The following is a 14,264-nucleotide window of genomic DNA, read 5'->3' as shown; positions in this document are numbered from 1 at the left end:
ACTGAAATCAGCAGTGGCTGACTAAGTGAAATCAAGGTTTTTCGCCACCTCGTCCGTAAAAGAGTGCGAATAAACGAAACTAAACTACATTTAGTACCACCATACTGCCATGGGCAATTTTTTTCTGCCTCTCGCACTAAATTCGAAACATGCGATGATAATTACAAACACATATGGCTCGTTTTGCGCACTTAACTATAGCAAACTACAAACAAAATGTTGAACAAACTTCTATGCACTGATCCGTGACGCAGGACGAAGAAAAACCCAAAAAAATCCATTGTTACGTCAGAGGTTCCACTCATGTTTTCTATACTCTTTGTTTCTCCCAAGATTTATGTGGAAAAAGGTCACGTGACAAAATTCGAGCGGGGTTTTTGACTACTGACTGCTAAGTCCATCCTTGTCGCTTTGAAAAACAAGTTGGTACTTTACTTTTTTACGTTGCACTTGTTTTTTTGCAGCAAAAAAGTTAATCTAGTGGTTTTCTCTAGTTTTAGTCGGAAGTTGTTTAATTTTTTACTCTTCACTTTTTTTAGCCTACTATGTCAAGTGTTAAATTTAACAGTACAAAAGATTGACGAGAAAAAAGAACACATGCCCAAATGTCCAGTACAAAATTATAGTTGATTCTGGAGGTAAGCTACTTCACCAGAAAAAAACAGTGTTCATTTAATCATTTGCACATGCGTAACAATCGCACATACATCTTTAGTACTATGTAGTGCATTTTAGTTGCAATCTGCTAAGTTTACAATTTTGCTGCAAAAATGTTACCATGGTGTATTACATGTATTGTTAAAATTTTACACCAATAGCAGAATTACTGTTCTGATCAAAAGCTTTATTTTCAGTGTGTAAAATAAATCTGACTTTTGAAAAAAATACACTTCGGAAAAATGATCAAATAAATTAGACAGAAAGACAAGTAAATGGATAAATTGCTCACAATTGGCAAACGTTTTTACTTGTGAAACATGTGAATTAGAGTTTATTCTTTGATGTGTTAGTTAAGTTTTACACAGTTGTCAACAAAACAACTTTAATAGTGTTGTGTAGTTGTATTCCGAAATGTTATCACAACGATTTATCTTGATCTCAAACTAGGTATGGTTTTCCTTTATGAATGTGAAAATTAACAAAAATGTTTATTGATATTGTTCAAGAAGTGTTAAACCATCAAAGTATGTTATCTTGTTTAATCATATTGTTCCTTTCCTTGACTTTCAATTTCATCAAAAATTATTTTGGCCTCATTGTCAAGCAGTTTACTTCTTGCATATGCTTGGTCAAGGCTTTTATCTATTGTGCTTGTGGATCTCTGATTTGCAGGTGCTTGTAGGTTAAAGCATTGTTGAACTTTTCTTGTCAGTTGCTTGTAGATGTGGTCATTGGCATTAAGTCCACTGTTTACAGAATGTGCTTCATCAGCATAATACTAAAAATAAAGAGGTGACATTTTTTCACTATACTGGTAAATTTGCATGTTTGAGAAAAAGTTTGAAATGTTTGCTTGTAGCCTTTAAAAGCCTAGAAAGCATTTTATTTTGTGCCGGAAGAAGAAACTGGAGCATGGACTAAAAATTAATAAGAGAACTATTTTTTCTTTGGAATAGCACTAGTGTACTTTCATGTTTCAAATTAAATAGCTTGGAGCTTTAGAAACATTGGTGAGATTTTATTGTGTGTATGTAAACAGAAACTGAAACACTTACAAAATCATCAAAATCCACATCAGCTTCTATCAGAGCTTTTGTGATAAGTGCTGCATTTTGAAAGTGAACATTGTCATCAGCTGTACCATGGATGATAGAATATTGAGCCTGTAATAACAACAAATGATTGTTGAATTAAATCCTTTGAAATAGAAAGTTTTGTTGCTGTGTTATACACATATAAGAAACCATAAGAAATATAAGAAGTACCCATTGTATCTTACATGATAATTGCTCTTCCAGCAGCTTTTATTATAAATATGTTTTGATGTTCCATACAATGTTTGTTGGCTTATTTTTTATGTGTAGTATTGTTAATAATCAATAATACCTTTTTAAAGTTTTGTAAGTTGGAGTTAAGGATTGAACATTTTGCATATCCATCTTTGTTGTCATCCGGCATTGTCATGTATCGTTCAGTGTGGATGCTGTCTGCATAAAATATGTTGGGGCATTATGTTGTAAATCACAGAACATAACGAAAAAGCTCAGAAAAATCCCTTTTCAACTTACCATAATAAAATCTGGAAGCAAGAGGAGCAACGGCAAACCCGCATTTGAAAACGCCAGCTCCTTCAGCTGAAAGTATATTTTTGGTTAGTTTCACTCATTTTGGTTTTGTTGTTGTAACGTATTATTGGCGTTATTACCGAGCTAATAGCATAATCATAGCTCTTTCTAGTTGTGTAAGGCAGGCGTCCGCAAATAGTGACAACATTTTTGCGTATATTTATGTAAATGTGTTAATTTAACTAAAAACTTTTGCCCTTATTGTTTACCAGGCGTGCTTGTTTACTAGCCGTATTTTAAGCAAAGCATACTTTTGCAGTGAAATTGGACGATTTGTCGTAATATAGTGTTTTGTTGCACTGAGAGCTTGTTCGTAAGGTAATGGCAAGAGTAAGATTTGTTGTGTAACACCGGTCTCGTCATTTCCAAAAGACAAAATTAATCTCGACATAGTAATTTTGTTTTGTGTGCTTCAGGTTACAAGACCTTTGGGCGCATTGTTGTGGGTCGCACCAAAACGTAGCCTATTTGCGTACAAGGCCTTGATGTACGATATTGCTTGTACTTTAAACTTGTAGTTTTAGTCATGATACAAGACAAATGATTAAATTATTGCATACATATTGTAAAAGTTGTTGTATAACCCCCGTAACTCCAGCCCCACAATGCAATGCGCGTCTCGTCGATCCATGATTGGCTGGCAAAGTGTTGCGCAACTTCAGTTGTGTCTTTCTTCTCAAGTTGACCTAAAAGTAATTTACTGTGATGCATTTAAACTAAAATATTGTTGACAATGCCAAATTCCTTATTTAAGTTGCTCAATTAAGCTTTAATTAGACGACTTGGTTAGGAGCTTTTACTTTGATGGACATACTTAAAATTTTACCACAACAGTAGTCAAGGCAGATGATTAACGCAAAATACATCATTGTGTTTACCCCCTATTTGCTAGAAACGAACCTATCTTCTTGTACAACATATGCATGATGCCGTCGCCCCGGTAACCACTTCCTCTCGCGTCCAGACTGGCCACTATAATATCATACTGGCTGACCATGTGGATGGCCGCCCAACTTCGTGTCCACCTGAACAAACACAAAATTTCTTGATTTTTTGTCATTGAAATTACAACGAAAATCCACTGTTTCAAATTACTATTGGCGTTAAAGCATTTTGGATGATTTAATTGTCAGATGTACACTGTACATTGAAATAGGAAGAGGACTGGTTATTCATTATTCGCGTTAAAAACCTAAACAATTAAAAGGATGTTTTTTAAATTAATGGTTACAAAGATATGTTTTTAATTCGTTTGATTTTATTTTTGGTTAAAATTATTTTTTTCGGGCCGTCCTTTTTTAGCTTTGAATCGGTGGCAACCCGTTGTACAATCATGGCAATCTGCCAAAAAAATGTGAGTCCCAAAATATACAAAGTGTTCGCAAACTTGACTTAACCGGTCTTGCACTTTCTGATACCCGGGTCCTCCATACACCTCAATAAGCAGCGGGTATTTCTTGTTGGGGTCGAAATCAATGGGTTTAAACATTTGGTAGAGAAACTGAACGCCCGTGCTGCTGTCGAGTTGACCGTATTCTTTTACCGGCCATTTGACCTAAAGTTACCATACATACGTTTTGTTTGGTTTCAAAGACATGAAATAGTCGCCTGTTTCCTGAAAGGTGGCGATTTTCTTTGTTGTAAAAGTCCAAATTGAGCGTTACAATGTTTTTATTGCTTAGAAAGATACAAAATTAAGGTTTTTCTCTTAAAAATTGACGAATATGCCTTTTGATGAAGTCCAAAATATGCGTTAGAATAGTTTTGTTTCGCCACAAATGTTATTTCAAAAAAATATTTTGTACGTGTTGAAATTATGGTACTCTAGATACAAAAACACGGTTTTAAATATTCTAAGCAAACTTGACGATGACAAAAGAAACTGTCAAAACGTTGTGATATTTTACGCGCAAATACTGGCTTTGATCTTTTTGCTCAAAATGTTACTCTATTTTTACTCATTTTCAAGATTTCTAACCCGTAGTTAAAGAATAACAACTAACAAAAATTTGAACATTTTTTACCATCGCCTTGTTTTCAATTAGGTGACTGTTGTTATAAACAACTTCGGGTGTGCCGTAGTTTCCATTGTTGTCGACCACTTGCAACGTTGACATCGGTACATCCGGGCCACCGCAGTTCATAGCAACATACTTCAAGGTCGGACTGTAACTAGGCGTCACCCATTGACACCTAAAATGCGAGTAATGTTTGGAAATGTATGTTATTAAAGCAGTGGCGCAGTGACCTTGTAAGAGTTATAAGTAGGGCCGGGCTTTTCGGGTCGGGTTCGGGCTTTAGTTTGAATAAATCGGACTTGATTCAGGCCTGATATTACACTCGGCATAAATGGTGTAAACAATATCAACTTTTTAGGTTTGTTCAAAAAAGTTTTGGATGCATGAACTTATACGAGTTGGAGTTTATGCCCCTCTTGCAACTGTAAACCGTGTACAGCAGACTATTTGAGAATATGTTATTTTTGATGAACGACCGAAAGATACCGATTGGCACTAACAATTACCGAGTCGAAGCATAGCGCCCTCACGTTGGGGGTAGAGCTACTAACACCATAACGAGAATCACACACCCAAATGTGGTTGGTTGTATCTCCAAAAATGTTCACGGTTAGGGCTATTAGGGTCGGGGTAAGGTATTAGCACTTAAAATTCAATAAAACTAACCCAAAAAATTAGTTACTAATGCAAAAATTTTATGTAATTATTTCCCAACCCAACCCATTTATAGCCGCTAAATAAAAATTCAGCTCTTTACGCCCCCTTGTGAAAGCGAAGTTCGAATTCTCGTTATGGTGTTAGTAGCTCTACTCACGTTGGGGCGCTGTTTAACGCTAACTGGGGCACAAATGGCGGAAATGTGCTGCAACTATTGTCAATGTCAAGTGTATCTGACAGGCGCTCACAATGAATGTGCTCATTATTTGGGGGATACATTGTACAACGAATCGTATCACAGTTGCGTTTCTTTAACCTAATATTACACATATGGGTTCTTTGATGATATGCATTTGCGTATGGGCCAAGCAACTGTATTGGGTAACTGATGATTTAGAAGGGTAGAGATATATAGTCCATAGTAGAGACTCTATACCTGACCTGTTTGCATCCATATCACAAGTCATGCAATCCCAGTCTTCTTGTGGAACAGGTGAATTGCTCGCCACTGGTACTCTAAAATACAAAACATAACTCAAAAAACAAATGAAATCATTGCACGGTTTTATAGTAACAAGTACAAATAACAGTCTTGGGGATATGATGCATTTGCCTAATGCGGTTGAAACGTCTGTTATACAATTGTGTAACACTGCTTGCAAAGGTACAAGTAGTGGCGGGATTCAGCCGATTCGCACCGGTTCTATAGAACCGTCTCACGAAATTTTATGAGATCAGCAAACCAGTTAGCATAACTGCTTACTGTCATTGGACTTTTTATAAGAAAACCGGCTGAAAAATATGACTTTTGTGATAGAACCGGCTGAAAAAAAAAATAGAATCCCGCCACTGGGTATAAATAGGGTTCACTTACGAAACTATGTAACGTTTTTTTACCTGTAGACTTGTCGGTTGCGTGGCAATGGATATGCAGCCCGGAAGTAAATCCACCCATTCACTGCGTCATATCCGTCTAATGACGTCAGAACGCTGCTACCCGTCGTGAGATATTCCATAGTGTTTGTCTGAAAGATAACATTTTATTGTTTTACCTTTGTTTGATTTTCATGGCCGAATTTTCGTTTAAATGAAAGTTCATATTCCAACTCAAGAATTCGTTTTTTGTTAAACTTACCGTGAGATTTACCACCGCTAGGTGCCAGTAGCCTTCCGGGTTGGAAATGATTGTGTAAAACGATCGATCTACGTCACTAAGAAGTATTGGTCTAAATGGGACTCCACCGTTTCCGATCCAGCCAGTCGAACTCTCTTCTTTTGCAACCTTCATGTAAAATAATTAAACATTCTGTAAAATGTTTATAGGCCTTTTTGCTTGAAGCTGTTTTGTGTGTGACCAGACATGGGGTCGAATACACGCGTCCTGTATTCGAATACTTTACGAATACCTGCATGACTGTATTCGAATTCATGAATACTTTGGTAATTTTTGAGTGACAGCAATTCGAATGGTATTAGAATAATGCGAGTCAAGTATTCGTATTCACGAATTGTTTCGTAATGTTAAGGTGGCAGCAATTCAAATTGTATTCGAATAACACGTGTCAAGTATTAGTATTCATGAATAGTTGACCAAAAAACAACAACGTGTAATTCAAATAACCCCAAGCGTGTATTCGTATTCATGAATACTTCGTACTTTTTGAGAAGTAGCAATTCGAATTAATAGTTCTAGTTATTTGTATTTACGAATTGTTCAGTTGTAGTAAGAAGCAAACAATTCGAATGCACCGATTCGGATATTTGCAGTTGCGGAAAATAAAAGAAATAAAAGCGCCCCGAAACTTAAAAGGTATTCGATCAAAAAGTAAGATGGGTTTATGAATTGCAAATTTATTGGTAAAAATGTAAACCAACGAGCTTTGTTTGCCACCTCAGCTTGACTGATTTAAGTCTCCGTTATATAAATTTCACCAAATTTACATGAGATGTTTGCTTCATGAACACGCTACACCTGTCATGTGCTGAGAACAACCCAATGTTGCAAGCTTTGTAACACAATTCCATTTATGTAACGTCACAATTAAACTTCTATGTGTCATTGTTTCGTAACATAATCAAAAACTTGTCAAATCAGGTCACATTCACTGCCAATTTGAATTGTATTCGAATCTATTTGGCAACAATATATAGCAAAATATTCTTGACTACTCCTAGTCTGGAGGTAATCGACAATTCGAATTGTATTCGTAAAAAATGTAGTCATGTATTCGATTTTACGTATCTTACGTTGTCAAAGGCCGACAACAATTCGAATTGTATTCGTACAAATGTAGTCATGTACTCGATTTTACGAATTGTTACGTTGCCAAAGGCATACAACAATTCGAATTGCATTCGTAAAAAATATCGTGTATTCGAATTTGCAAATTCTTAGGTTGGAAAAAGCCTAAAACAATTCGAATTGTATTCGAATAAATTTACTTAAGCTTTTGTATTCATGAATTGTTGGTTCAAAAGATAACATCAACTATTCGAATTGTATTCATGCACTATCGAACGAAAGCCAAAATCATTCGAATACAGCACGAAGGTGGCAAAACCTGTATTCGAATGCATTCGAATACGAATGACGAATACGAATTGCCCCATGTCTGGTGTGAACACGTTGATTGGTTGTCTCAGGGTTGTGAACTTGTGAGCAGTCTTAAAATTGAGGCCCATACCGGAAAATACAAGACAGTCTGCCCGAAAGTTGGTAATACTGTGGCACAAACGATGCGACGGGTAAACTCAGGCCCGAATCAAGTTCGTTTTATTTGAACTTAAAGCCCGAACCTGATCACGAAAGTTCGGGCCGTTTAAAGCAGAGTTGTAAACGGGCCTACAATTAGACCCAAACCCGAAAGTACAAGCCCGAAACCCGGCCTGACTTACAACTCTAGTTTCAAGTATTCATCGCATATTCTTTTTTTCTTACCTGTACAACCGTGCAATCCCCACCGACCACGCACAACTGAGGAACACATATGTTGGAAATTCGATTCATCCAATACACCAGGAATGCTTGGGAGTCAGGATACCAATACAGACGACTGAAGAGGTGGTCACTACATGTAAAGATCACTTACGTGTGAACTTAAAATTAAAACTGTGTACCAGAAGGTTGACTTCAAGGCTAAGGCAACGTTGCAGACTTAGTGTGATGACGAATTGTCAGTCAAACGAAAAACTGTTTTTTTGTTTGTTTTCAAACTAAAATACACAGATTTGTGATAAACACAGTTTATTTTGAGTCAAATTAGTAACTGTTTATACGGAACCTTTACGCAGAAACATAACAGCAAATCTTACTCTCCGATCAGGTGTGTAGGCGCTTGAACAATAATGTCATCGCTGGTTTGGTTGATCACGTTGTAGACGACAACCTTAACCCGAGGATTGACCGTGCCGGCTTTCGGGTAAGCTACTTCGATCTTACAAAAAAGCAATTAAAAATATACCTATTTGAAAAGCATAAAATAATAAAGTGTTTAAATAAGTTTTGCCTCACATTTTTTTACAGATAAATCTTGCAAGGGATTAAAAATTTACCCGAGAATTTTTTTTCCATTTTTTAAACTAAAATTTCTTTCAAACACTAGGCTAACTCGTATTGACGGCAAATCGAACACACCAATATTATACATAAATTTACAGTAGGCGATTAGTTAAAACATTAATTGGCATGGTCGACAAAAATAAAATCCTTTCTAAACTTACCATTTCCGGGTATTTAAGATTATTATATTTGGAAAATTCGATAAGTTCCACATCTGTGTCGTTAGTTATTATGTAGGCGAGATATTGGCTGTCAGGCGACCAGAAAAGATTGTTATTGGTGAATACCATCTCCTCTGTAAATTACAACAACAAAATTTAATCTTTTTCGTACTGATGTCACTTTGCCTACTATAGGAATTTATAAACTACATATAATTCAAATTATGATTATGAATAAAACAGATTTTTTATTGTCTTTGATTTTAATTGATACATTGAGTTACATTGTAAATCAGGTCTTAAAAACGGTCAAAATAAAATCAGGTCTTAAAAACGGTCAAAAAAATCAGGTCTTAAAAACGGTCAAAGCCTTGGTTGTGGGTAGAGCTACTAACGCAAGAACACACACTACTAGAAGTTTGCTGCATACCGATAGATGGCGTAAAAAGCGCAGTTATTTCAATTAACAGTAAGACTGCGATAGGGTTAGGGACTAAATTTAATATACAGAACTGGGTTTAAAAGATTGATTTCATTGCTGTCATTTTTATGAAACCTAAGACTAACCCCTATAGCCCTGCATTTGAAATAATTGAGTGCGCCACCTACCGGAATTTAGCAAACCTGTCTAGTGTGAGTTCCTGTGTTAGCGAGCTCTATCCCAGTTGTGTTATTAAACACATGGCTTTTGATTGGTGCAAATAACCCACGTGGTTTAAGACGCTTTGTCAGTAGCTTATACCTTCATAAACCCAGTCGGGAATTCCATTAAGAATTCGATTCTTTTCGCCGTTGCTTGTTAGTCTCAGCACAGCCGCATCACCCTGTGTGACGTCATTAAGGTAGTACATGTCGTTTTGAAGCACCCAGACCACACCGTGTCCAGTTGGTGACCATCGGATATACTGGACGTTGTCGTCGGACAAGGTTAACAGAGGGATAGTACTAAACAAAAGACAATGGTTTTAATCTTGGTCCCAAATAAAACAATGATTTAGAAATAAGTATATATTTGCTATATTTAGGCATGTTTTAAAAATTTCTGATAAAATGGTTTTTATAAACGAGTATTGCTCTTCCAGCAGGTTTATTATAAACACCAACCGAAGTTTCCACGCCCCATACGAGACGCCTTCATGAGCAGGATAAAGTCAGATATCGTAAAACACGAAGAACTGTCGAAGAGCAATGCCATGTTTACATTATATCTGGCAGGAACAGCTTTTTAAATTTTAATGATTGTTTTTGTGAGTAAAATGTTGCAGAATGTGAATGCCAATTTAAAGCCTTTTGCCTTCTCACTTGCTTGTATCGTAGATGGCGTACGAACCATTGTACGAGCTTCTCCATTGCTTGAAATAACTGGTCCGAACCAGCAAAAACAATCTATCATTGGACAGCGACCAACCTTGTGCATTGGTTTGTTGCTGGAAATACAAGCGTAAAAAAGTCAGTAATATTTACTTGTTAACTATTTTCGGTTAAACCCAGTTGTGGCATCGAACAGAATTGGTCGAGGCATAGATTTTTTGCCTTCAATATTTGCGTTTATCAAATTGTATTTAAATGTCTATTATGGCCTTGTACATATGGGGTAATTACTTATGTATCTCAAAGAATTTCCTAACTTCTTTTACACATTTCTTCCAGTTACGTTACCAAAATACGTACGTAGAAAGTATCCGGAACTATAATATCTACTGATCCAGTGTCCAGATTTTCCAGCTTAATGCCATCGCCATCTCGGTAAACATGCTCGGAAGGCGACACCCAGGACGGGTAAAAGGAGCTGTATCTGTGACAAAAAAGACTTACATCACCTACCGGATCAGTTTTCTTGCGCCCAAACATTCCTCATGGATTTGTTGCTTTTATTACAATACTTAGTTAAACAGCCGCTATGTGTTCACTGGGTTGCGGGTACTGATCGCGCCTCAGCCATTTGTGATTTTCTGAGCAAAAAATCTAAGCGACATTATTTCAGCCCAGTGGAATTTTAGTGGGTTGAACAAAATTGAAGTTACCAATTTAAAAAAAATGCTCCAACGGACTCGTAGGTAGGCAGCCCAACGACGGGCTTATTCTAAGCATAACGCATTCTTGCCCACCTACCGATAAAAAATGAACCAAACAGTTCATTGGTCAAGTGGTAATATTAAATACCGTGTTCCTGGTAATCATAAACTAAACAGTTACAATTTTAAATGTAAGGTGTCAGCTACTTCACACCACAAGCATGACGTCGTCAAGCCAAAGTCGCCTTTCATAAAAGCTGACTTTAACGGTGTGATAAACGCTGAGTCACCTTCGGACAAACGAGATTGGCAGCACCGCGTCTAAACAGGTCGACATCGAGTTTTTTGCATTTATCACATTAAACCATAGGTTACTGTACAGAAACTTAATGTGTTCATGTGGTCTAGTATTTAAACATTATACTCTCAAGCAATAACCTATTTCTAGACGAAATCATTTTAGCTGATCACAATACAACGTGCACACAATGGTGATTTAGAGTGTGCTATGTTGTTTGTTTTGTTTAAAGAAACATTTAGGCTTAGTGGTTCTGCATGAAAGGTGCAGTTTATATCAAAATACGTACGAAAACTTTGGATCAGATAAGTCTTCAAAAGTAAAAGGTGGAAGATCTGAAGTATCCTTTTTATCGGCCACCTCGTTATACGATCCTAACAACAAAATGTCATCATAAAATGCAATGGTTCAAGCAAATTAAAAGAAATGTTATTCCAACAACACCAAACAATAAGCTTTTGTGTCGCATAAAACTTAGGTAGAGCTACTAACACCATAACGCACACGACACCCAAAGTCGATTATAGGGCGTAAAGAGCTGAATTTTTTATTTAGCGGCTATAAATGGGTTGGGTTGGGAAATAAGTTTTTTTTTTTATTTTTTTACATTAGTAACTAATTTTTTGCGTTAGTTTTATTGAATTTTAAGTGCCAATACCTTACCCCGACCCTAATAGCCCTAACCGTAAGCATTTTTGGAGATATAACCAAATCGACTTTGGGTGTCGTGAGCGTTATGGTGTTAGTAGCTCTACCTAAAACTTAATGGTAAGAAACATATAGTCTATACCAGGGGCGGGCAACATACGGCCCGCGGGCCGGATCCGGCCCGCGACGGGATTGTGCGCGGCCCGCAGACAGTTTCAGGTCTTACATGATAATGTGGCCCGCGGCCACAATCTGCCGCAATTTCCCCTGTATGCTTACTGCGTCAAATTATAGTTGTAAATGTAACGGACAGTAACGCTCCCCAATAGCAAAAAACTTTCCCGCCGTTGTTACCATTGTACCATACGTCCATTGTAACTGCCAACCTTGTGTGTAGCCTGCTTTCACGGTTTCCTTTGTTTCCACACGTGTAGCCTAGTTAGTGTTTCAGCAGTTTCTAAGTCTGTGGTGTATGCATTAAATTTGCTGTGGTGAATAATTTTATGTTATATCAGTTAGATTGTTTGGACTGTTGTATTTGTGATGTTCTTGAATGTATTTGGTTTAGGTCAGGGGTGGGCACACTACGGCCCGCGGCCCGACAAAGGAGTTCATGCGGCCCGCCAAATGTTAGTAAATTTAGAAGAGAAAACCGAACAACGCTAAATTTTATTGTGAGCATAGGCGTAGAGTTTTAAAAATACCAGAATGCGACTTGCCGATACCTATGCCATGTACATCATCTGTACCAAATACGTTGGGACTAAACCAGTGGTTCCCAACCAGGGCCCATGGCCCCCCAGGGGGGCCACGAGCTGTGTTCAGGGGGGGCACAGGTGTAGATTTACCAGAAACACCCACTAAAAATCACCTAATTTAATCAACTATTTTGCATGCTATTTGTCTATATTGAGGTTTTTTACGAATGCGGACCCTTATTTATTCTATTCGACCTGTTTAAAGCCGATAATAGTATCCAATTTCCACACGAGTTTGCCATTTACATTTTAAGGGGGCCACAGGACTTACAAGGTTACATGAAGGGGGCCACGAGGCAAAAATGACACTTTAAGGGGGCCACGGTCCATGGAAGGTTGGGAACCACTGGACTAAACACAAATACTTTCCACGTGCTCTAGCGGTCTAGCCTTCCTGTTATTTTGCAAATAGTCACTCGACACAATTTTTTCGTTCAGTTTCGTACTTACTGTAGGTCTTTAATAACACATGTACGTACTGAACAGACGATTTGCCGAGTCAACACTTTTAACGACAATTTAGTTTTTGGGTAATTTGTTACGGCGGTGAATAAAATACAACCCAGTTGACGCCAAAACTTTGGTCACCTTGGATCAAGTTTATGCCGTTGCCCACGGCTTTGGAATCGTTAACACAGACCCGCACAACAACTATGGATACAAAAGTTACTTGCATTGTTTATTGTTGGCGCAAGGAATTTATTGACAAAAAACTTAGTGTAGCCTTTGGTGCAATAAATGCGTGATTGTTTTAAAACAATTATAATTGTTGCGTTTCAACCAATGTTTGGACGATCAATGAAGTGACAAACAACGTATTTGTATTTAGCTGGAAACAAACTATGTTAATATTTTGGGTTAATTTACTGTGTGGCCCTTTAAAATTAAGAACTTTTGAATGCGGCCCTTGTACGGAAAAGTTTGCCCACCCCTGGTTTAGGTGGTCAAAAATCCGTTTTAAATCACTGGATAAATACGCGATTAATATATCGATTAAGGAATCCGGCCCGCCAAGTACTTCATTTTCCCATATCAGGCCCGCCGACTGGAGAAGTTGCCCGCCCCTGGTCTATACTATATCAATACCCTAACTTTTAGATCATGAATGTTTTACAGACATTTCGAATGAGAAAATTACAAAACTTTTTCACAAAAAGATTTATAATGAATGCTTTTTCATATTGGTACTTACGTGTATTTGCTTGGACGGTGGCTGGTTGCTTGTATTTAAATGCAACCAACGCCAATGTTGCCACTAGCAACACAGCTGTTACTAAGATTGCCTTTTGTCCCATGTTGTTCATACAATTCTGAATAAAAACACTATTTGTAGATTAGTCACTGACAAAATTTAAAGATTTGGAGGTCTTGGCTACGTAGGCCTATAGCTATATCTAAAAGTGACTAATTCGCCTGCCAATTTCTAAACCCAGTGTATTTAGCTTAGCCTACACTTAAGCATCTGTTTCAAATGGCCTAGCCAAATCACGTAATAGTGATAAAATTTTAGTGCAGCAGGACAATGGTCCAAAAATGTAAGGTGAACAATTTGGGTTAATAATTACCACTGCTGTCGTTATTGTCGGACCTGAGCCTCAGCGGTTTCCAACCAGTAAACAATTACGATGCCAATTAACCTTTGTGCTCCGCTGCATTTTGTGCATGTCAATCTTGCCAAGCGTTTTCATTAGTGGAAACAATAGTTTTTGTAAGACTGCTGAAGCCTTTGGATATGGTGGATGATTAAGACACCGCGATGAGCTTTGCGCAATAATTTAAATTTCATTGTTGCATTTATACAGAAGCACGCTTACCCTCCCTATTATTAGAAAATGAAATAAAATCTTGTTGTCGTACACTAATCG

General features: G+C 37.4%; 1 protein-coding gene across 1 annotated transcript; it reads right to left on the bottom strand.

Annotated features, from left to right (window-relative positions):
• Positions 1-829: 829 nt before the first annotated feature.
• On the bottom strand, positions 830-13,706 carry LOC145205404 (dipeptidyl peptidase 4-like). Its single transcript, XM_080078122.1, has 19 exons — positions 13,592-13,706; positions 11,283-11,367; positions 10,352-10,475; positions 9,983-10,107; positions 9,423-9,625; positions 8,681-8,814; positions 8,273-8,394; positions 7,899-8,028; positions 6,096-6,242; positions 5,858-5,985; positions 5,402-5,476; positions 4,310-4,478; positions 3,683-3,840; positions 3,186-3,310; positions 2,846-2,971; positions 2,229-2,294; positions 2,047-2,147; positions 1,716-1,823; positions 830-1,438 (listed from the first exon to the last, which is right to left on the bottom strand). Exons 1-19 carry the CDS (start codon positions 13,701-13,703, stop codon positions 1,199-1,201), a joined length of 2,478 nt encoding a protein of 825 aa, XP_079934248.1. The 5' UTR covers positions 13,704-13,706; the 3' UTR covers positions 830-1,198.
• Positions 13,707-14,264: the final 558 nt, after the last annotated feature.

Source organism: Phallusia mammillata, chromosome 8, assembly GCF_965637545.1.
Source record: "Phallusia mammillata chromosome 8, kaPhaMamm4.hap1.1, whole genome shotgun sequence".
Lineage (NCBI taxonomy): Eukaryota > Metazoa > Chordata > Ascidiacea > Phlebobranchia > Ascidiidae > Phallusia > Phallusia mammillata.
Note: the sequence above shows the minus strand (reverse complement) of the source record. Positions and strands in the feature narration are given on the sequence as shown.

What these genes read in the sequence shown, in the direction of transcription:
- LOC145205404 (XM_080078122.1), bottom strand. Translation starts at nt 13,703, where the DNA reads ATGAACAACATGGGACAAAAGGCAATCTTAGTAACAGCTGTGTTGCTA. An exon ending in GCCATCTACGATACAAGCAA is followed by an intron (nt 9,626 to 9,982) that starts GTGAGAAGGCAA and finishes TCTTTTGTTTAG; the next exon opens with TACTATCCCTCTGTTAACCT. An exon ending in CCTACACACCTGATCGGAGA is followed by an intron (nt 8,029 to 8,272) that starts GTAAGATTTGCT and finishes CTTTACATGTAG; the next exon opens with TGACCACCTCTTCAGTCGTC.